Source organism: Papio anubis, chromosome 6 (assembly GCF_008728515.1).
Source record: "Papio anubis isolate 15944 chromosome 6, Panubis1.0, whole genome shotgun sequence".
Taxonomy (NCBI): domain Eukaryota; kingdom Metazoa; phylum Chordata; class Mammalia; order Primates; family Cercopithecidae; genus Papio; species Papio anubis.
In genome coordinates, this window is record NC_044981.1 from 2847082 (window position 1) to 2871461 (window position 24380).

General features: G+C 47.6%; 1 protein-coding gene and 1 pseudogene across 5 annotated transcripts; one reads left to right on the top strand and one right to left on the bottom strand.

The window, feature by feature from the left end:
• Window positions 1-360: 360 nt before the first annotated feature.
• Window positions 361-20534, top strand: NQO2 (N-ribosyldihydronicotinamide:quinone reductase 2). 5 transcript variants are annotated; one of them, XM_003896958.3, is made up of 7 exons: window positions 361-617; window positions 8502-8593; window positions 11255-11419; window positions 13754-13884; window positions 16349-16462; window positions 18028-18129; window positions 20245-20534. In XM_003896958.3, exons 2-7 carry the CDS (start codon window positions 8587-8589, stop codon window positions 20419-20421), a joined length of 696 nt encoding a protein of 231 aa, XP_003897007.1. In that variant the 5' UTR covers window positions 361-617; window positions 8502-8586; the 3' UTR covers window positions 20422-20534. The 5 variants fall into 5 exon arrangements, with proteins under 5 accessions (XP_003897007.1, XP_009202628.1, XP_009202627.1 ...); XM_009204364.3 differs by lacking the exon at window positions 361-617 and adding an exon at window positions 2948-3000 and having other exon boundaries at window positions 8502-8613; XM_009204363.3 differs by lacking the exon at window positions 361-617 and adding an exon at window positions 2948-3000.
• Window positions 20535-22449: 1915 nt separating this feature from the next.
• On the bottom strand, window positions 22450-24380 carry LOC116275245 (annotated as a pseudogene).

Consider the following 24380-nt stretch of genomic DNA (forward strand, 5'->3'; position numbering starts at 1 on the left):
GGGATACCTGCCAGGGATGGGGAGCAGGAGGCGCAGGGCAGGGGCGTCCCTCTTCTCGGCACAGCGTCCCCGCGCTGGATTTCTATCAATCCAGTTTCCACCTCCCTGGAAGCCAGCAGGGTCCTCCCCAATCCCGGATCGCGGGGGCGAGGCCCTGGGCGGACCTCAGGGGCGGGGAGTGGACAGAGCTTAGGGGCCGGGGCGAGGTGTGGTGGGGCGGGACGCCGGCGTGGAGGCGGGGCCTGGGCGTGGGCGGGCGTGGAGCGAGGCGGTGCACCGCCGGGGCGGGGTGTGGGCGGGGCTCCGGAGCGGGTGTGGGCGGGGCTCTGGGGGCGGGGCGTGGAACATGGGCGGGGCGGGGAGTGGGCGGGGCCTCAGTGTAGCAGGCGTGCTGCGGAAAGACGCCTGCAGTCTCACGTCTCGGGGCGGGTTCTGGGCTGCTTGGGTTGGCGCGTGTCCCTGGTCCCCGAGGGCGCAGTCGCAGCGCTCCCGCCCGCCAGGCGTCTGCGAGTGCGCGGCCCTGTGCGGCCGGAACCTGGGGCAACTCCGAGAGCGGTCCTTGGGGAGACGCTGGTCCCAGCCCTGAGGCTCCTACTGGGGCGTGCGCTGGTCGGAGGGTGAGTGATCCCCGGTCGGGGACCGGGGGACTTGGGAGGGACAGTTCCCGGACTGGAGGGCCAGAACGCTCCCTGGGATTTCACCTGGCCGGACATATGGCCCTGTGGGTCATCGCGCCCAGGCCAGGAACCATTCTGAACATAGGATCGTACTTGGCTGTAACTGAACGCGCCCGCACGCAGGGCCCCGGTGTCGAATCGTCTGGTTGAATCTGCCGTCAACCCTATGGAGCGGGTGCTGGTATCATAGTCACATTACAAGTAGGAATCAGCGGGCCCGAGGTCAGTCCGTAAAGCGGGTACCGGGGTTTAGGCCCGTGCGTTGCCCAGCGCTGCCCTGAAGGTGCGGCTGAACCACTGGTTTGCGCTGCCTTTGTCAAGGGTACTGTGGCAGTCTGGAAAAAAAAAAAATCAGCTTCTCTAACCTATAATCTCTCTGACAAAAAAAATAAGCTTTTTTTTTTTTTTTTTTTTTTGAGATGGAGTCTCGCTCTGTCGCCCAGGCTGGAGTACAGTGGCACGATTTCGGTTCACTACAACCTCCGCCTCCCGGGTTCAAGCAATTCTTCCGTCTCAGCCTCCTGAGTAGCTGGGATTACAGGCACGCGCTACCACGCCTGGCTAATTTTTTGTATTTTTAGCAGAGTCAGGTTTCATGTTGGTCAGGCTGGTCTCAAACTCCTGACCTCGTGATCTGCCCACCTCGGCCTCCCAAAGTGCTGGGATTACAGGTGTGAGCCACCGCGCCCGGCCCTGTTTTTTTTGTTTGTTTTTTTGGTTTTTTTTAGAAGGGTCTCACTCTGTTGCCCAGGCTGGAGTACAGTGGGGCAATCTCCACTCACTGCAACCTCTGCTTTCCGGGTTCAAGCGATAGCCCGCCTCAGCCTCCCGAGTAGCTGGGACTACAGGCGCCCGTCACCATGCCCAGCTAATTTTTGTATTTTTAGTAGAGGCAGGGGTTTCGCCATGTTGGCCAGGCGGGTCTTGAACTCATTTTTCTTTCTTTTTCTTTTTCTTTTTTTTTTTTATGAGACGGAGTTTCGCTCTTGTTGCCCAAGCTGGAGTGCAATGGCGCAATCTCAGCTCACTGCAACCTCCGCCTCCCAGGTTCAAGCTATTCTCCTACCTCAGCCTCCCGAGTAGCTGGGATTACAGGTGCTTGCCACCACGCTCGGTTAATTTTTTGTATTTTTAGTAGAAATGGGGTTTCACCATGTTCGTCAGGCAGGTCTCAAACTCCTGACCTCAGGTGATCCGCCTGCCTCCACCTCCCAAAGTGCTGGGATTACAGGCATGAACTATTATGCCCGGCCAAAAATCAGCTTCTTTAACCTTTAATCTGTGAAAAGATAAATCAGTTTAACCTTTAATCTCCGAAGATCTCAGCCAAAGAAATACATGAAAAGGAATATGTATTAGATAATAAACACTTCTAGCTGTGCTGTTTATAGGGCTGGGAAAAAAATGGAAATAACCTAAGGTCCCAGAAATAGGAAGATGGGCACACAAGGGTATGCAGGCAATGGTTTAGCTGCAGCATGAATACACACTGAATACACTGTGAGGTGTTGTCTGTTAGAATGCCCAGCAGGGGGACTTGTCCACATGGAAAGAGGCACAGGAAATAAAGTGAAAACATTACAAAATAACTTCTGCATGCTGATTAAAATCAAATAACGTACACATCAAAAATATCAGAGCCCATTTGACCTGGTATGTACAGTTTAATAAGCACATGGCTCTTTTCTCCTGTAGGCCTGGGTAGGTGCATCGTTTATAACAAGGGAGAGAACTGTCACTGCTGTGGATGGGGTGCCAAGGGAAGTGCCTGGGGTGAAGTGAACAGTGACGCACTGCAAGTCAAGAGCCTGGGTTGGAGTCTTTCTCTACTAATTCAAATAGTATAGAAAATAGAGCTGAGTCACTCAAATAGAGCTGAGTCACTCAGCTCTTGGACCTCAGATTCTTATTCTTAACCACTAGGGGGATGGAGACAGAAGTCACAGACTCACATGCCACCAGGCATATGATGTAAACATGTCAACTGGGCCAAGGAATACAATAGGGTGTGGTGAGCTGGGGACACTGAAGAATGGATGCGCTGTCTAGAAGAGGGAAAATGAAGCATTTCATACAAACAACATGTCTTCGGGCAATCACTTTGGGAATCAGGATAAGGTGTTCCCCCAGGCTGCAGAAACACCGGCAACGTTTACAAAGGTAAATCATTCCGTATCACTCTTTTTTTTTTCTTTTTTGAGACAGAGTCTTGTTCTGTTGCCCAGGCTGGAGTGCAATGGCAGAATCTTGGCTCACTGCAACCTCCACCTCCCAGGTTCAAGCAATTCTCCTGACTCAGCCTCCCAAGTAGCTGGGACTACAGGTACGTGCCACCATACCTGGCTAATTTTTGTATTTTTTAGTAGAGATGGGGTTTTGCCACATTGACCAGGCTGGTTTCAAACTCCTGACCTCAGGTGATCGCCCCATGTTGGCCCCTCAAAATGCTGGGATTACAGGTGTGAGCCACCACAACTGGCCATCATTCCATATTACTCTCTAGCTTAAGAGGCTCCAAGGGCTTTCTGTCAGGCTTAGAATAAAATCTCACCCCTACCCTAGGAGGGGCCAGACCCCTCCCACCTCCCTGACTGCATCTCCCACCACCCAACTCTTTTTTTTTTTTTTTTTTTTTTAACTATAGTTCAGCCAAACAGGCTTTCTTTTTTTTCCTTTTCTTTTTTTTTTTTTTTTTTTTTTTTTGAGATGGAGTCTTGCTCCATGGCCCAGGCTGGAGTGCAGTGGCCGGATCTCAGCTCACTGCAAGCTCCGCCTCCCAGGTTTACGCCATTCTCCTGCCTCAGCCTCCCGAGTAGCTGGGACTACAGGCGCCCGCCACCTCGCCCGGCTAGTTTTTTATATTTTTTAGTAGAGACGGGGTTTCACCGTGTTAGCCAGGATGGTCTCGATCTCCTGACCTCGTGATCCGCCCGTCTCGGCCTCCCAAAGTGCTGGGATTACAGGCTTGAGCCACCGCGCCCGGCCTTTTTTTTCTTTTACTTTCTGTTTTTTCTTGAAACAGAGTCTCACTCTGTCACCCAGGCTGGAGTGCAGCAATCCTCTAACCTCAGCCCCCTGAGCAGCTAGGACTACAGGCATGTGCCACCACACCTGGCTAATTTTTAAAAATCTTTGGTAGAGATGGGATCTCACTATGTTGCCCAGGCTAGTCTCAAATGCCTAGACTCCAGTGATCCCCTGCCTCAGCCTCCCAAAGTGCTGGGATTACAGGCATAGGCCACTGAGCCTAGCTCAGACTTTTTTGCTGTTTCCTGAACCTGAAACCAGCACCCATCTCAGGCCCTAACTTACTATCCCATCTACCTGGACTTTTGTTTATAGATCTTTGCGTGGCTGGTTCCAGGTCACCGGCCCCTGCTCTGAGACACCTTCCTGGACCACTTATCTAAAATAGCAAACATTCCCCTGCTGTTTGGTCCATTAGAGTACTTTATTTGCTTATCACTCTTAGGTACCACGGTTCTGGTACTTACCGCCACCTGGAATTCTGTGGCACTTTCTTTGCTGGCTTGTTTATTGTTTCTTGCCCACCCCTGCCCTCTGCCCAAAAAGTACAAAGTTCCCTTCTTATTTGTCTTGTAGCCCCAGCACCTGGCACAGCACCTGCCCAGAGGTGAGCCCTTCTGCCAGGAGGGGTCCAACTGAACGAACGTGTGTATGGGTTAGGAACTGTCCCACTCACTGCTAGTAACAGAGTCAACTCCAGAGGCTTGCTTTTTTTTTTTTTTTTTTTTTTTTTGAGACGGAGTCTCGCTCTGTCACCCAGGCTGGAGTGCAGTGGCCGGATCTCAGCTCACTGCAAGCTCCGCCTCCCGGGTTTACGCCATTCTCCTGCCTCAGCCTGCCGAGTAGCTGGGACTACAGGCGCCCGCCACCTCACCCGGCTAGTTTTTTGTATTTTTTAGTAGAGACGGGGTTTCACCGTGTTAGCCAGGATGGTCTCGATCTCCTGACCTCGTGATCCGCCCGTCTCGGCCTCCCAAAGTGCTGGGATTACAGGCTTGAGCCACCGCGCCCGGCCAACTCCAGAGGCTTTCACAGAACTCGTGAAGAGCCTGGAGCTTCTCAGAAACCGTCACCCGCTCCGGAACCTCCGTGACTCCGGGCTCCATACTCACCTTCCAATCTCAGTTTCGCCTCCACCTTGACCTTTCCTCCTGGGGGCCCGTCCGCAATTGTCCTTCAGATTCTTCCCCTGTTTTTAACCTGAGAGCACCTGCCTCACCTTAGACCTGCTCCCTGCTGGCCTCAGGGTCCCTCCACCGTGTGCGCCAGGGGCAGCCGCCTTCTCTCCAGGTTCCGGATAGATTGAGAGCAACCTGAGAAGGTGGCCAACCCCTGAGCTGCCTGGTCAAGCCACGCCCGTGGGGTCAGAAGAAGGGCCCTCCTCCTCGGCCTCACCGACCAGACTTCTGCTTCCCTAGGCTTTCCCAGGCCTCCCTGTGCGCTGTGACAGCCAGAGTTTGCTTTCTACAAAGTCACCTCCAGGCAGTGACTGTCTACCAGGGCACTCCTGAGCCTCCCAGCTAATGATGAGGTCATTCACTCTCCTCTCGTTTTCCTTTAAGATAATCCCTTTCCTGACCTGCCGTTTTGGCTCACCCTGTAAGTTACAGTCCTACTTCTCACTGCCAAGCGTGGGTGTCACTGCTGGCTCGGGGAGCGTGGATCTTACAAACTTGCCTCATCGGGAGGCTTTGAGGAGTGACCTCGAGAGACTAGAAAGTAGCTTGTTCTTCACAATCACTGCCCTCCCAAGAACATCCAGGGTTTCAGCCTCAGTGCTAAGACAGCTATGTCTCTCCCTGATGTATGCTCGCTGCTGGTAATTCTAGGGAAAGCAGAGGGTTGTGCAGGTGCCCCTGCCCCAGGCTAGGAGAGCTGACAAATGCCTAGAGACCCAAAGGCCTCATCCTCAGGGAGGCCAACTCTTCTGTTTTAGTGATATTTTATTGTGATTTACAGTGCAACGTACCGATTCAAACACTACCACCTGTATTCATAAACTTTCTTTTTCCTTTCCGTCCTCACTGCCCAGCTTTAAGGTTCACCCCTGTAAATGTTGCTGGTGTCAGAATAGGAACCTTCCTGCACTTTGAATGGATGAATGTGACCTCTGCCACATTCTCCGGTGCTGTGATTGCCTTAAACACAGCAAGGTGCTTGGACACAAAGCCTGTGCCTGGAGCCCTTATGCAGTTTCAGACTGACAGGCCATAGCCCTCCCTACAGACTCAGTGCCATTGTAGATGTTTCTGCCTGGAAAATACATAAACACAAATATCTGCAGTTGACAAACCACCACCATCTTGCAGCCCCAAGAGAGCCTCAGGAATCCAGGTTTCTTTGATGTTTCTGCTCCCTGCCCTTGGTGCATAGCCTCCATCCCCAGGACGACCCACAGTCCAGCTGGGAAGAGAGCCAGGGACAAAGCCGGAGGGAACTAGCTCCACACCTCCCAGCCCCAGCTGAGTTAGCTTCTTGAGGGTATTTCCCGGAAGCCCTGCCTGTCACTTCTGCTGACACCTCACTGGTCATCTCAACTGCAAGGCAGCCTAGGAAGTGTAGTGTTTCCCTGGACGCATGGATTCCTGGAATCAATTCAGGGTCTGTCCTTAGGGAACCAGAGTGAGGATATTCAGTCACCAAAGATGCAGGTTCCCAGCTGTCCAGTGAAGTCAAGAGAAGGGGGAAGGGTTTGAACTCACCTTTGGGTATTTGGAGTGATCAGAGCTGTCTGACTCCTTGGGGGGTGGCAGTGCCCCACTCTGTTAAGTCCCATGCCTGCCCCCAACTCAGCTTCAGCCACAATGATGTAACTTCTTTTCCTTTATGTCCACAGGGCACCTGGCCTAGGTGGAGCCCACTCCTCTGCACTCACCTCACTTCTTGCAGTATTTTGCAGACCCCAGCCCTATGCCTGCGCTCTTAGATAGCTGGAGGTAGAGAGCAGGCCCTGGAAGATGCTCATTCAGACCCTGCTCAAGATTCTAGTCCTGGTGTGGACAAGCACCACTTCTGTGTGTCTCTGTGCTTTTTGTTTTGCTGTGAAGACACACTGATAGGTTCACATTGTCATTTGGACATAACACACAGGATGCGTGTCCTCACACTAAGCCCTAGTCACACTCTCTGCATTGTTTCATTTTTTATCCCATTTTTTCCTACTGTGGTAAAGAACATCTCACATAAAATTTACCATTTTAACCACTTTCTTTTTTTTTTTTTTTTTTTTGATAGAGTCTCGCTCTGTCTCAGCTTTCTGAGTAGCTGGGATCGCAGGTGCACACCACCACGCCCAGCTAATTTTTGTATTTTTGGTAGAGACAGGGTTTCGCCATGTTGGCCAGGCTGGTCTCGAACTCCTGACCTCAGGTAATCCACCTGCCTCGGCCTCCCAAAATGCTGGGATTACAGGTGTGAGTCACGGTGCCTGACCTCATTTTAACCACTTTGAAGGGTAGAGTTTTCTGGCTGTTTTCATTCATGTCCTGATAGACACTCGGGTTGCTTCCATGTTTTAGCTGTTGTGGAAAATGCTGCTTTGAACATGGGTGGGCAAGTGGTTTTCAAGACCCTGTTTTCAGTTTTTTGGGTTCAGAGTAACAAATGGAATTGCTGAGTCACATGTTAATTCTAACTTACTAATTGTAATTTTTGGGGGCACAGCACCTCCACAGCAGCTGCAGCATTCGACCTTTCCCCGGTGGTGCTCAGGGTTCCAATTTCTCTGCCTCCTCACCCACACGTGCTATTTTCTGGTTTTTTGGTAGTAGTAGCCTTTCGAACGGGTGTGAGAGGGATCTCATTGTGGTTTTGATTTGCATTTCCCTAATGATTAGTGATGCTAAGCATCTTTTCATGGCTTACTGGCCACTCATACATCTTCTTTGGAGAAAGGTCTATGCAAGCCCTCTGCCCATTTTTGCATTGAGTTGTTTGCTTTTTTGTTGTTAAGTTTTATCTGAGCTGTTTTTTCTGGTCGGGAGAGTGGGTTTGTTGGAGGCTCCTTGTCTCTCCCAGAAGGAAGCCAGAATTTCAGAGATGGGGGTGGGGGGGGCGAGGCCAAAGGCCCCCCTGGGGAGAACTCACATTTTTCCGTAGCCCCATTGTGTGCCAGCCACCGCACGTTGCAACTGTCTCTCCCTCACTCTTCTGGGCCATGCTGTGACTTTGTTGATGAGGAGGTTGAGGCACAGAGCGGTGGAGGGATGTGCTGCAGGGCCCACAGCTACAACGGGCAGAGCTGGAAATTGCACCAAGTCTGTCGGACGTGCGGGTCTCCTCCGGCCTCCGCTGCATCCCTGGAGAATCTCTGAGACTTCTGGTTAGAGCCTGGGTCTAAGCCAACTCCCGTTATTTTCAAGTGAGGGGAAGGACCAACAATTGCCACTGCTGAGCCACCAGTGTCTGGCACCAGCCGAGGAGCGCAGGCCGCCCGTGTGGCGGTTCGCTGATCCCCCAGCCTTCTGCTCGATCTGAAGGGAAAACTGGGGAAGGCAGGAAGGCCAAGGAGGCTCAACTCCTGCTTCCTACGGTGGCTCATTTCCTAGCTCCTTTGCTGTATGACTGTCTGGATGGAAGTTTCTGAGTCCTTTCAAAAAAGAAAAAAAGTGGGTTCTGACATCCTGCATGGCTTGTCCTCTGAGTCCTAAGTCTCCAGAAGATTCCTGGCCTCTCTCGAGAGGTCTTTCTCTGATGTGTTTGCATGTCTGTCAGGGAGCAGCAGTGACGCCTGGATGTGGTACAGCCGACCTCGCCTGTGCCTCTCCCCACCTCCCCTGGATTCGTTTTGTCTTTCAGACTGCTGGGCTCGCGGAAGAGAGACTGTACATGAAAGCGTCAGCCACCCACCAAATCAGAGGGAAAGAATCCATCTTCTTACGCCATGGCCGGTAATGATTCACTGTGTGGAGTAAGACCTTTTTTGTTTTTTTTTTGAGACGGGATTTTGTTGTATTGCCCAGGCTGGTCTCAAACTCCTGAGCTCAAGTGACCCTCCCACATTGACCTTCCAGGTAAGAGTTACACTCTTTTTTTTTTGACGGAGTCTTGCTCTGTCCCCCAGGCTGAAGGGCAGTGGTACAATCTCGGCTCACTGCAAGCTCCGCCTCCCGGGTTCACGCCATTCTCAGCCTTCCGAGTAGCTGGGACTACAGGCGCCCGCCACTGCCCCCCGGCTAATTTTTTTGTATTTTTATAGAGACGGGGTTTCACTGTGTTTGCCAGGATGGTCTCTATCTCCTGACCTCATGATCCGCCCACCTCGGCTTCCCAAAGTGCTGGGATTACAGGCGTGAGCCACCGCGCCCGGCGCAGGAGTTAGACTCTTAATCAGAAATTGAATACATTGTCTTAAAAAATCCAAGCCACATGAAAGTGTATAAACTATCTGGAATTATTTTGTTTTCTATTTTCTCTCTTGTTTTATTGTTCCTTTCGACTCCCTTCAGAATGTAAGTTCCTCAAAAGTGGGGCCCTGCTTATCCTGTCTTTGTTGTGCCTCCAGGCCCTGAAATTATCCCTGGGCCATAGCAGGGGCTCAAGTGAATGAACCCCAGGAGGCACCTTGGGTAAAAATTCAGAAGGATTCTATCTTTACTTTTGCAACTGCTTATCATGCACATATACACGAACAAACAATCTTGCAACTTTTTTATTTCACCTAACGATGTAACATGGAGAGCCTTTCATGTTAGAACACACAGATTCACCTTATACTATACATTATAGTGTAGATTAGGATTTTCGACCTTGGCGCTACTGACATTTTGGGCCAGATAATCCTATGTTTTGGGGGGTTATCCTGTGCACCATGTTTAGCACCATCCCTGGCCTCTGCCCACCAGGTGCCAATAGCACCCCTCCCCACTAACTGTGACAAGCCAGAATGTCTCCAGGCATTGAGAAGTGTCCCCTGGCAGGCACAACACTGCCCCCAGTTGAGAACCACTGGTGTAGGTATTTCATGTGCATCTATTCTCCTGTGAAGCCCCTGAGTATAGTTCCTTTATTGAAATAAGAGTCTGAGAAAGTCAAATTAAAATATTAGCCATTAATCTGACTTACAGAATTCAACCTTTGTAGCCAGCTCAATGCCCTGAAACCCGTTGCTTCAAACTGATATGTGTATTTTCTCCTTAAATCTCATTATGAAAAATTTAAATCAAGAGTTTAACATCCTCTTAAAGGCTACCAGGGTAAATTTAATTAAGCAAATCACCAGGCTGCCTCCCAGAGGAAGTCAGTATATAATCCTGGAGACTCTTAACAATGAGGAAAATATTACTCCAGAAGCAGTATTGGTGTGAACGATACAGCCAGTGCCGGGAATGCCTGATTCTATTCCTAGAGTCCTCTTTGTTATCAGCATCACCATGAAAGATGGGCTCCATGTGGCCCTGCCTTCCCGCGAGACCAGCGGGTCTGATTCCTCATGTTTTGTTTAAGTGTCAGATTTTGATGGACCGGGGGAGATGGACGCAGAACCGTGCCACACTGAAAGGTGCCTGTAGCTGATATGTGTAAATGTGGGTTAGCATGGAAGATTAATTCCAGCTGTTCTTTATTTCGATGTTAGGGAGCTGGTCTAAACCTTCTTATAGAGCACAATCAAATTAAGTTGGTCTTTTAAAAGATTTAGTGGTGGTATTTTTGAGGAGATATAATTTGACCCATTGTATTTTTGTATATTGGTAATCTCAAGTGATGTTGAGCTATGAATAACTGGATTTTTAAATGCCCATTACTTTAAAACTGCTACCTATTAGAAAGTTTGGTATTTCTGGGGCCAGGTGTGGGGGCTCATGCCTGTAATCCCAGCACTTTGGGAGGCCGAGGCAGGCAGATCACCTGAGGTTGGGAGTTCGAGACCAGCCTGACCAACATGGAGAAACTGTCTCTACTAAAAATACAAAAAATTACCCAGGCTTGGTGGTGCATGACTGTAATCCCAGCTACTCAGTAGGCTGAGGTAGGAGAATTGCTTGAACCTGGGAGGCAGAGATTGCAGTGAGCTGAGATCGTGCCATTGCACTCCAGCCTGGGCAACAAGAGCGAAACTCTGTTTCAAAAAAAAAAAAAGAAAGAAAGAAAAGAAAGAAAGTTTGGTGTTTCTGGCCAAGTGCAGTGGCTCATGCCTGTAATCCCAGCACTTTGGGAGGCCAAGGCAGGTGGATCACTTGAGGCCAGGAGTTCAAGACCAGTCTGGCCAACATCACAAAACCCTATCTCCACTAAAAATACAAAAAATTAGCTGGGCGTAGTGGCACACACCTGTAGTCCCAGCTACTCGGGAGACTGAGGCATGAGAATCACTTGAACATGGGAGGCGGAGGTTGCAATGAGCTGAGATCATGCCACTGCATTTCCAGCCTGGGTGATAGAGCGAGACTGTCTCAAAAAAAAAAAAGCGAGAGAGAAAGAAAAGAAAATTTGCTATTTCTTAGCTTCAATTACTATGACACACCTAAATGTTCAATTTTAATCTTAGTCTCCACTGAATTTAACAGAGAGAGGTTGTTCTTCAAGAGGAACTGTTTCTTACCCTGATTTAGGGAAGAAAGTACTCATTGTCTATGCGCACGAGGAACCCAGGTCTTTCAACGGATCCTTGAAGAATGTGGCTGTAGATGAACTGAGCAGGCAGGGCTGCACGGTCACAGTGTCTGATTTATACGCCATGAACTTTGAGCCGAGGGCCACAAGGAAAGATATCACTGGTGAGTCATGGGATAAATGCTCTATTTGTAAAAACCATCTTTATGTTTTTTACTTTATGTTGACTTCCAGTTGCAAAATGGCATTATAGAAGCAAGCTAGCTTCACTTTCCAAAAACAAATAGATAGCACTGAGATGATCACCAGCAATATCCCAGAAGTCAAATATGAGGATGAAGTAGTTTCCAAGACCACATAAGTGAAAAAACTGCAAGCAGACAGTAAGAGATTGGACTATTATATCCACAACACCCCTCCTCACAAACTACCCAGCACCAACTGTGTGGGAAATTTCCTCCCACATCAGAGGTTCTACACTGGAAAAAGAGATCAAGGTGGACAATCAGCTTCCCAATTTTCTGGGATTCCCAGAAACAGGCAGGAAGGAGACCTGTTCCTGCCTCAACCCACGGGAAACATCAGGAGTGCCTAAAGGAAGAAATATCCCTGACAACAGCCGGAGACAAAGGAGGGAGATGGGAGTATCGTCCCCAGCCCTGGAAACTCTCATCTGTAAATTAGCCAAAGGAGATGCCAAACCAGAGTGGCTGTTCAGCAGCACCACACGGTAGAGGTACATTCAGCAGGTTTCCTGGGCATGAACTGTTAGCCAGCCTTCCCACACTACCATGCTATCCCCTTTGGAACCTCTCATATTCAGGAATGGCATTACTCAGAACAGTTACTAGAGCTGAGGCAAACCCAGGCCTAAACCACAATCTAGTGCCGAAAAGGAGGCAGTGATTTAGTAGAGAAAAAAAAAAAAAAGAAATTTAATAAGAAAATTGCAAAGACTTTCTAAGCCAATATATGTAATAAAAATGAAAACAAGTCAGACATAGAAGACTGAAATAAATAGACGTTGTCCACAAGAAATAACAGTAAACAGGGAACCATAACCTCTCCACATAGACAAAGCAAGGAACCAGTGACTGAATCTAATGAGATGGCACTCTTTGGGCTCTCTGATCAAGAATTCAAAATAGCACTTTTAAGGAAATTCAGTAATCTTCAAGATGACAGAGAAAAGCAATTCAGAAATGTATCAGCTAAATTTAACAAAAAGATTGAAATAATTTTTTAAAAATCAAACAGAAATCTTGGAACTAGAAATACATTTGCTGAAAAATTAATTAGAGGCTCTCAACAGCAGAATGGATGAAGCAGAAGAAAAAATCAGTGAGTTCAAAGACAGGCGATTTGAAAATACACAGAGCAGAAAAAAGAAAAAGGTATGGAGATTTCCTATAAAATATAGAAAATTACCTCAAAAGACCAAATCTAAGAATGATTGGTGTCTAAGAGGGAGCTGAGCAACAGCAAGGCATAGCAAGCTTATCCAAAGAAATAATAACAGAAAATTTTCCGAAACTTGAGAAAGAGACAAATATCCTGGTCATAGAATAAACAGATTTGACTCAAATAGGACTGCCCCAAGGCATATAATTATTAAACTCTCAAAGGTCAAGAACAAAAAGAGGATCCTAAAAGCAAATAACATATAAAGGAGCTCCAGTTCATCTGGCAACAGATTTCTCAACAGAAAACATACAGGCCAGGAGGGAGTGGGACATTTTCAAAGTGCTGAAAGAACAAAACTATCAACCAAGAATACTGTACCCAGAAAATCTAGCCTTCAACTCTGAAAGAGAGAGAAAGTCTTTCCCAAACAAAGAAAAACTGACAGAATTCACCACCACCAGACCCACCTTATAAGAAATACTAAAGGGAATTCAATATGAAAGAAAAACACTAATGCGCAAAAAGAAAACATTTGAAGATGTAAAACCCACTAGTAAAAGTAAGTAAGTACACAGAACACTCTAATTCTATTAGGTTGTGTGCAATCCACTCATTACTAGTATTAAGTCTAACAGACAAAGCTATCGAAAACAATAACCACTATGGTGACCTGTTAAGAGTTAAGAGATACACAATATAAAATATGTAAATCAAGACACAAATACTAAAAAATGTGGAGGTGAGCATGAAATTAAAGTGTAGAGTTTATTTTTTTAGATCTGCTTGGCATTGAACAGGACATCCAGCCTCTCTTAGGTCTCAGTTTGCTCTCCGGTAAATTGAGAAATACACCAGTTTCACCAGTTGTTATGAAGAAAGGTGATGTGTGTAGAGCACAGCACCTGCTAGGTAGGAAGAGCTCAGTCAGTGGCCCTCTCAGACTGCTTCTCTTTCCCTAGCTTGGACCCGGGGTGCAGCTTCTGGTCAGGTTGACTTGCTCTGAGGAGTCCCATATACACAGTGCTACTGGGATGGTTGGGATGGGCTGTGGATGCCCACCTAGGAGTGAGAATGTTTGGCCTCTTCCCCCACAGCTGCTCTTTCTAATCCTGAGGTTTTCAATTACGGAGTGGAAACCTACGAAGCCTACAAGCAAAAGTCTTTGGCTAGCGACATCACTGATGAGCAGAAAAAGGTTCGGGAGGCTGACCTAGTGATATTTCAGGTTTGTTTTCCTCCAATTAATATATTGAATCAGATTCATCTTATGTACAAACTCTTTCTGAATATTGAGTTTTGTGCTGCTTCTAGAAGTGGCATCAATGCTTTTAGCACCGTTGCACACTTACTGAGCAAATATAACCTAGTGACAACACCTAGTTACAACACTTCACCTAGTTACAACACTACTTTAAACACTTTACCTAGTTGTAACACTACTTTTAACACTTTACCTAATGGAGTAAAGATATCCATGTAGCCAATATCACTCACTCCAAATCCCGACTGCCATGTAAATAGGAATGAAGGATCTTTCCATTAGCCCAGTGGTCCAAGAATCATCTGAAACCTGCCAGTCTCGTTGCTTCCCTTCTCTTCCAGTTCCTGCCCTGAAACATTCTGGGGCCACATTTCTCTGCACAAATGTTTATCAGGGTAAATCAGGCCAAATGCATCTCCTTAAATAGCCTGACTTAAATATCCTGATCATTAAGAGGAACATCTCTGCTTTCTATCCTCTCAGTAGTTGCTTCGCCCCCAACCCAGCCACCTTCCTGTATTTGTTCAGAAGGAGGTGATGCCACTGCAGAGTGAACTGGCCCCACCAAATGGCCTCCAGGAGTGCTCACTCATCAGGCCACTTCCCGCCCTGCAAGGAAGATGTGCAGGCATGGCTGTGACTGTGGAAGCCTGGCAGCAGAGTACACACATGAGCTTTGAGGGTATGGTTGGGTTGACAGAAATTCCTGTCCAACTAGAAAGAAAGGGGAATCTATTATAAGGGCTCTGGTCACTTGGGCCTCCTGGATCCCACGGGCCGAGCTGTAGCTGCTCTCATCCTCGGATCTCCATCTGCTCTTTTCTGCCTCTTGGCTCTGTTCTCTGTCACTGCATGCCAGGGACTGGATCCCCTAGATCCAGAATTTCCAAGCATGGGATCTGACTGGTTCAGATCGTGTCTGTTTTCCAACCCTGCTTGAGGACGGGGAATGGGTGGGAGAACGAGAGCACTGTTCTCATGAGCCCACCATGTGAGTGCAAGGCAGGGGATAAGGGGCATGTGACCACTTTCCAGACAAAACCACATGTCCAGAATGAGGAGGTTCCCAAGCCTTCAGAAAAGCAACCGGCATGTGCGGGAAGAGGGCTGCCTCATCCCTACCCAGGCTTGCCTCTGCGCACCCTTTCCTGACACCAGCCCTTTCTTTACTCAGTGACCGTGAGCTGCTAATCCGGCCAAAGTGCAGGATATTCTTCGTCCTAATTACAGGTGGGTGGACTCATAGTCCTCAGGCCTGGGTGACCATGCAGTTTACCATCTGTGCTTTAATACCATGCCAGTATGATGGGCCTGTATCCTGGGGCACGTGGTCCCAGCAGAACCACACTGAGCTCTCTGCTCTGCTTCTCCTGTCCCCCTCGGGTCAGCCGGCCACATGGAGCCCGCTTCTCCTCCTCGCTCCCACTCCCCTCCCATAACCCGGTGGCTGGGTAGGCTAAGACCTGGCCTTTCTATAATGGCCTTTGTTTTATTTCACTTCATTTCACTCCATTTCCCTACCTTCTCTTTTTTTCTGACACTTTGTCCAGAGGGTCTGCATTATAGGTTATTTTTTATTCAACATTAATAAAAATGTCATTCATCACTACTACACCACTAGTATCAGAGCCCACCACTCACTGAGCGTTGATTCTGTTTGGGGCACTGTGGTGTGTCCTCAAATCCTCACCAGGATGCTGTGAGCTGTGAACTATTAGGAGCCCTATTTGATGAATCAGGAAAAAGGAGGTACAAGGAGGTCAAGTAACTTGCCAATGTCACACAGCAGCAGGTTGTGGAGCCTGGGTTTCAATGCCAAGTCCTGAGTTTGTTTTATATTGAAAGCACATGAGACATTGGCTTCCACCTTTGATAACAGATGATTGCCTATGTTTATTTCCCTTCCCAGGCGCAACACTGGATGTAATGTTAGGGCATCTATGGGATAGGGAGATCTTACTGCTGGTCTATGGAATACAAACATATGACTTTAGTTGGCGTCAAAATCCGTAGCCGCTAGCACCTAACTCAGTCCGACTCCCAGATGCTAACAACACGCCCCAGGCAGGGGAAAGGGCATGCTTTTCCCCACCCTTCCTTTCGACTGGCTTAGTCACAGACTGCTGCTCCAATGCCAGCGTCATGCAGAGCTCCTCATCCCCTCCCTGCCTGCCCGGGGCCAGCATCGGGGCTGTCATCACTGGGGGATGCAGAGCTACCTGTAACAGCAACAAGGACCACTGTCATCCTGTTCCCGTCTCACGTCCCCACTGCACCTTTCAGAGCTGACCACATGGGTTACCCTCACCTGCCCAGCTGCCAGGGAAGAGGAGGGCTGTGGGCTTCATTCCAAATCACCAGATAGACTAAACTAGGAAACCTGAGGTGAGCCGCAGCCTCAGTTTCTCTTTGGTGTTGTCGCCCACAGTTCCCGCTGTACTGGTTCAGCGTGCCGGCCATCCTGAAGGGCTGGATGGATAGGGTGCTGTGCCGGGGCTTTGCCTTCGACATCCCAGGATTCTACGATTCCGGTTTGCTCCAGGTATGGCTCTTGGAAAAGGATCGCTGTGGATGGTTGGAGTGAGGGGACGGAGGGATGCATCTTCTATCAAGTTATATTTCTAGTTTGCTTTCTTTTCTTTTTTTTTTTTTTTTTTTTTTGAGACGGAGTCTCGCGCTGTGTCACCCAGGCTGGAGTACAGTGGCGCGATCTCGGCTCACTGCAAGCTCCGCCTCCCAGGTTCACACCATTCTCCTGCCTCAGCCTCCGAGTAGCTGGGACTACAGGCGCCCGCCACCACGCCCGGCTAGTTTTTTGTATTTTTAGTAGAGACGGGGTTTCACCATGTTAGCCAGGATGGTCTCGATCTCCTGACCTCGTGATCCACCCGCCTCGGCCTCCCAAAGTGCTGGGATTACAGGCTTGAGCCACCGCGCCCGGCCTAGTTTGCTTTCTTTTCTTAGCAAATATTCATTGAGCTCCCACTATGTACAAAGCACCATGTGCTGCATGCAGTGGGCACGGCATCATGTCTGAAGTCGTGGAGATTTTTGTCTAGTGGGGCTGCAGACACATCCACAGCATACCACACACATGGCAAACAAGGGAGTGGGCCAGGTGTCAGGTGACGGGGGACCTGGGCAACCTTATGTGGGCAACCCAGCAGTCAGCCCTGGCTCCAGAGGGAGTAGCTCCTTCTTGGTGCAGAGTCCAGCCCTTGCCTGGCACAGGTTCACTCCCCTGAGCATCATGTGCCTGCTGTGAGACCAAGATCCTGTGACACCCACATGGCAGGGTGAGGAGAGCTTGGAACCTGGTAGATGTGCAACACGTGGTAGCTATGAATTCTTACTAAAAGAATGATTTTTAAGGCCAGGTGCAGTGGCTCACGCCTGTAATCCCAGCAATTTGGAAGGGTGAGGTGGGTGGATCACTTGAGGCCAGGAGTTTGGGACCAGCCTGGCCAACATGGTAAAACCCTGTCTCTACTAAAAATGCAAAAATTAGCCGGGCATGGTGGTAGATGCCTATAGTCCCAGCTACTGGGGAGGCCAAGACAGGAGACTGGCTTGAACCTGGGAGGTGGAGCTTGCAGTGAGCCGAGATCACATCATTGCACTCCAGCCTGGGCGACAGAGTGAGACTCCATCTCAAAAAAAAAAAAAAAAAAAAAGGAATGATTTTTAAATTCTAAAAGCTTCAGAAAGTAAATGCATGTAAGGGAAACATACTGAGTAACCAAGATGTGTCTTGGACCACAAATGGTGCTACCACTTACTGAGCGGCCCTGTGTGCTGGGAACCTTGTCCTATGGCCAGTGCCTGGGCTGTATCCATCACACATGGCGTCATGGAAACCTGGTTTCCACCAGCAACCTGGGCATGTTAGAGCTTCTGTGTTGGCTTGGTACATTCACTTGGATTGTCTCCTCCTCCTGTTGGGATGTCACTGTCACCTATGGATGGGAGTGTTGCATTTGTCCATCCCTGGAGGGTGCCCACACGCATGTTCCCTGCTGGCTATGCTAAGCCCGTGTGCTGGAGGCTCAGTAACATTTCCTTCCTCTTCTGGAGTCCACACAAATGCATCTGCTTTCTCCTTTGCAGGGTAAACTAGGGCTCCTTTCCGTAACCACAGGAGGCACGGCCGAGATGTACACGAAGACGGGAGTCAATGGGGATTTTCGATACTTCCTGTGGCCACTCCAGGTAGACCAGCTGCAAGTGGATCCCTTGCTTGTTGGCACACGCACACACAGACACAGATGCACACATCTATACACACACGCACGCACACACAGACACAGATGCACACATCTATACACACACGCACGCACACACAGACACAGATGCACACATCTATACACACACGCATTTACACACACAGACACAGATGCACACATCTATACACACACGCACTCACACACAGACACAGATGCACACATCTATACACACACGCACGCACACACAGACACAGATGCACACATCTATACACACACGCACGCACACATACATGCCCTCAGCTCCCCGAGGGGTGAGATGAGATGGGATGGAAGCGTGATGCCCCACACCATTTGGACTCCCCTGGATACAGAAAATTGAGAATATTTTGAATCTCTTTTTAAATGTTTTATTTGGATAGATTTGTGCTTGACCGATAGGGAAAATGTGCCCTAATGACAGCTTTTGATATAGTTTGGGCAGAAGCTAAGCCAAATCTGCTTAGCCTGATGTCTGCTCTTGGTCAGCAGAGAAGCCCCCAGGTGGCCCTGCGTGTGTTGTGATCCGTGCGGGTGAAGCTGTCCACATGCTCTGCCAGTGCTTGGTGAGAGCAGCACTGCCCTTGGACCCCGGCAAGTGGCGCTCCAGGCCCTACATTCTGATGGCCGCATGCTGGCCTCTGCTGGCCATGCCAACCCCCATACGGGCAAGGGGCCTATGGAGCCAGCCCACACCCACCTTCTAGGCATGGTGGCATGTGCCTGTAGTACCAGTTGCTAGGGAGGCTGAGGCAGGAGGATCACTTGAACCCAGCGAGCTACGATCATGCCACTGCACCCAGTTGGGGCAACAGATTGAGACCTCATCTATAAAAATAATAAAATAAATCTTAAACAAATTTTAATAAATAAAATAAATTTTAGGGGACCACTGTCGCACATGCAGTCCATCACTGATCAAAACATCATGCAACGCATAACCACATATGTTAATTGGCTGTTCAATTAAAACTTCATAGTCAATTTAAAAAACAAGACAAAGAAGAAAATTAAGAAACAGGCCCAAACATAGCAATAAAACAATAGCTATGAATAGATGAAACTTTTCTAGGAAAAAATGGAAACTCTCATGCTGAGTCATAAAATAAATAAATAAATAAAATCACGTTGCCTGAGGGGAAAAAAATGTAAAAAGTGGTGTGTGGGCCTCTCACTCCTCACCTGACAGGGCAGGCCTAGGCGAGGGTGTGGGTTTTAAAGGACGTAATGCAGAGGGCTGAGTGTGATATTTTTAGAAAAAAAAAGTGATCCTCTTTGAAAGGAGAAAGTATGTGGTTCCAATTACTTATGGTCTACTGAAGGAAATCATAATTTACAAGCCTGACCTTGCTTCTTCACAGGCCAACCGGTCTCTTACGTGTCATTAGCCAAGTTCAAATTCTTCTTGCTTTTAAAAAAAAATCTTTACTTTTTTTTCAGTTTGCAGAAGTACATTTTATGGCAAAAAAAAAAAAAAGAGACGATATGAAATATAAAAAGAGAAAGTCCCTTTAATCCCCCACCTCAGAAAGGATCACTTTAAATCATTTGATTTATTTTCTTATGGCCTATATATTTTCTCACACACATAATTTTTATTATAAGTTTATTATGTTTACTGCTCTTATGGTATATCATAAATATTGCTTAAAATTCGTTGTTGTTTTCATTTAACAGATATCTTGAACAAACTTCCATGGTACACATTACAGCTAGAATAACCTCATTCTGGAATAATCTATAGTGTGAATGTACCATAATTTGCCCAATCAAGCAGAACTATCATGTTTGGTGTCTGAATCAGTTGCAAAGATTGTAGGTTAATTGCAGTTATAAAAATAGAACTTGGAAACTCCAGCTGCCCCAGCTTCTTCCCTGCTCTCATGCAAGGCTTGCATCCTAAAGCCATAGGGAAGTTTAGCTTTCACTTGCCTTGTAACATTAAGGTTGTTTCCTGATTTTTTGAAGGTTTGTTTCACACCATTTCCCCCCTTACATCATTTAACTGAATGGTATGTAACAGCTGTAGTTTCTAATGAGTTCTTTTCCTCCCCTGTGGCTTTAGCACGGCACATTGCACTTCTGTGGATTTAAAGTCCTTGCCCCTCAGATCAGTTTTGCTCCTGAAATTGCATCCGAAGAAGAAAGAAAGGAGATGGTGGCTGCGTGGTCCCAGAGGCTGCAGACCATCTGGAAGGAGAAGCCCATCCCCTGCACGGCCCCCTGGTACTTCGGGCAATAACTCTGTGGCACGTGGGCATCACGCAAGCAGCACACTAGGAGACCCAGGCGCAGGCAAAGAGAAGACGGTGCTGTCATGAAATAAAATTACAACGGAGCTACCTGGAGATACTTTTCTCTTTCTGTTTTTTTTTTTGTTTGTTTTGTTTGTTTGTTTGTCTGTCTTTACTTTTAGCTTTAAGGAGTACATGGGCGGTACTGTTTCAGGGAAATATTGTGTGGCACTGGTGATTGGGCTTCTATTGATCTCATCACCCAAATAATGAGCATAGTTCCCAATAGATAGTTTTTCAACACTTCCTTTCCTCCCTTCCCGCTTTTGGATTCCCAGTGTCTATTGATCCCCTGTGTACCCAATGTTTAGTTCTCACTTACACATTAGAACATGGGGAATTTGGTTTTATTTCTGTGTTAATTCGCTTAGGATAATGGCCTCCAGCTGCATCCATGTTACTGCAAAGGACAGGATTTCGTGTTTTTTTATGGCTGCCTAGTATTCCATGGTGTCTGTGTACCACACTTTCTTTATCCAGTCCACTGTTGATGGGCACCTGGGTTGATTCCATGTCTTTGCTACTGTAAATAGTGCTGTGATGAACATAAAGGGCAGGCATCGGTTTGTAGAATGATTTTTTTTTCCTTTTGGTAGATACCCAGTAATGGGATTGCTGAAGGGTAATTCTATTTTTAGCAAACTAGAAATATTTAATGAAGTACATGAATGAGTGTCTTCCGAATTTTATACAGCCAGATCAAATATTTTAATAATGAGCTTGTTATGTTGAATTCTATTCTGACCATCAGGCACTGAGATTTTCTTTCCTTTCTTTTCTTTTCTTTCTTTTTTAAAGAGATAAGAGTTTCACTGTGTTGCCCAGGCTGGTCTCAAACCCCTTGCCTCAAGTAATCCTCCCACCTGGGCCTCCCAAAATGCTGGGATTACAGGTGTGAGCCACCACATCTGACCCAGTTTTTCTTTAATATTTGTCTAATATCTTTCCATCTCCCTATATTCAAGCTTCATGTAATTTTCTTTTCTGGTAATTCTCTGAGCATAGAACTGGATTTGCTAGTTTTTTTATTTTATGACTGAACTTGAGAGTTTCTATTTTTTCATAGAAAAGTTTAATCTATTCATAGCTATTGTTTTATTGCCGTGTTTGGGCCTGTTTCTTAATTTTCTTCTTCTTCTTGTTTTTTAAATTTACATTGTGACTATGAAGTTTTAATTGAACAGCCAATTAACACATGTAGTTATGCGTTGCATGATGTTTTGATCAGTGATGGACTGCACGTGTGATAGTGGTCCCCTAAGATTATGATGCCATATTTTATTTATTAACATTTATTTAAGATTTATTATTTTTATAGATGAGGTCTCACTCTGTTGCCCCAGCTGGGTGCAGTGGCATGATCGTAGCTCACTGGGCTCAAGTGATCCTCCTGCCTCAGCCTCCCTAGTAACTAGGACTACAGGCACATGCCACCACACCTGGCTAATTATTTTAATTCTTTGTAGAGACAGGATCTCATTATGTTGCCCAGACTGGTCTTGAACTCCTGGTCTCAAGCAGTCTACCCACCTCAGCTTCCCCAAGTGCTGAGATTACAGGCATGAGCCACCTACACCTGGACTAATACTGTAATTTTACTGTAGCTTTTCTATGTTTAGATACACAAATACCTATCACTGTGTTACAGTTGCCTACAGTATTCAGTACAGTAACATCTCTAGGGGTTTACAGCCACGAGCAATAGGCTCTACCATAAAGCCTGGGTGTGTAGTGGGCTGTACCATCTAGGTTTGTGTAAGTGCATTCTGTGATGTCTGCTTGACAATGAAATCAACTAATTATGAAATCACCTAATGATACATTTCTCAGAATGTGTCTCTTTTTTTAAGTGAAACATTACAAAATTTATTTATTTAAAGTATTTTAAAATCATTGGCTTAGCTGGGCACGGTGGCTCACACCTGTAATCCCAGCACTTTGGGAGGCCGAGGTGGGCAGATCACGAGGTCAGAAGATCAAGACCATCCTGGCTAACACGATGAAACCCCATTTCTACTAAAAATACAAAAATTTAGCCGGGCGTGGTGGTGGGTGCCTGTAGTTCCAGCTACTCGGGAGGCTGAGGCAGGAGAATGGCATGAACCTGGGAGGCAGAGCTTGTAGTGAGCCGAGATTGGCATCACTGCACTCCAGCCTGGGCAACAGAGACTCCGTCAAAAAAAAAAAAAATTAATGGCTGGGCACCGTGAGTTATGCCTATAACCCCAGCAATTTGGGAGGCTGAGATAGGACAATTGCTTGAGGCCAGGAGTTCAAGACTAGCTTGGGCAACATAGTGAGACCCCATCTCTACAAAAAATTTTAAACTACACATTAGCTAGGCATGGTGGCATGCACCTGTAATTCCAGCTATTCAGGAGGCTGAAGCAAGAGGGTCACGTGAGCCCAGGAGTTCAAGGCTGCAGTGAACCATGACTGTGTCACTGCACTCCAGCCTGGATGACAGAGCAAGGCTCTTTTTAAAAATAGCCAGGCGTGATGGCTCTCACCTGTAATCCCAGCACTTTTGGAGGCCAAGATGGGCAGATTGCTTGAGTTCAGGAGTTTGAGGCCAGCCTGGGCAACATGGCAAAACCCCAACCCTACAAAAAACAAAAAAAACCCAAAAAACAGCCAGGTGTGGTGGCGCACACCTGCAGTCCCAGGTTCTTTGGAGGCTGAGGTGAGAGAATTGCTCAAGCCTGGGAGGCAGAGGTTGCAGTGAGCTGAGATCACACCACTGCACTCCAGCCTTGGGTGACAGAATGAGACCTGTCTCAAAAAACAAATAAATAAATAAATAAATATAATTTAAAAATCATTAATTGCCAGTTACAATGAAAATTTAAAACTTTTTAAAAATTTAGTCTGATGGCATTGTACCACTGTGCATGTGTTCACGTAACACTACTAATAATTACCCTGACAGGCACGTGCAGATGGAGGAACTTCCCTAAAAGCAAGTTTAAGGGATTAAATACCATCTGTGTCATCATATCCTCCTCTTTTCCCTTCTCCTCCTCCTCCTTGTCATCACTACTGAGGACGGCGCTGCTGCCTGTGCCCAGGGCCCTTTCTTCCTCAACGCCCCCAGCACCACCCAAAGTCCCCCTCTGTGGAATCGAAGCACTGAGTGTGTTGGCCTCAGGGACACTGAAGGAAGCCGCCCGTCCTCTCAGCCTTGGAGTCTGCTCAACCGTATCATTCAAACCACCTTCCATCAAAGGTTTGAATACAGTGAGCAGCTGCTCCTGCATTCCTCCATGACACAGGTTCACCAGCCAGGTGTCTGTCAAAGAGAATGAGCCTCCGAGTTGGTCCAAACTTGACTGTCCTTGAAGGTCTTCTCTGGCCATCCTCAAAATTCACAGGATGAAATGTGTTCGATGAGGACAACTCACTCATGTCGTGGCGTTTGGATGGCCTGTGGCGTGGCCGCTTCTGCTGTAGAGACAGAGCCTTCCTGTGGTTCGTGTATTTCCTTCCTGAAGCCTCGTATTTCTCATTCCATTGAAACTTGGCCACCTCAACCCGCAACGTGCAGTTTCTAATGTCCCATCTTCATCCAAACGCATGAATGCAAGATCCACAGCTTCCCCCTTCCAACGATCGCAAAGCCCGTCTCCTTTAAGATGTCCTTGGTTATCTTTGTAAAACTTGATCTTTGGTTCCTCTGTCTGGGGATCGCTCGTGACGATGCCAAATGGACAGGCGTGTGAATGCCTCCACGGTAATGTCAAGAGGCAAAACGGCACATACACATTTGTATTTCTTCTTCTTCAGCATGAAGCCTTCCTTTTTCTCCCCTCTTTGTGGGATCAGTGGATTGGGGGTTTTTCTTGGTGGCAGTTTCTCAGTGTTGCAGTCGTGTGTTGGCAGCAGAGCAGCGCCATCACCCAGCAGCCAT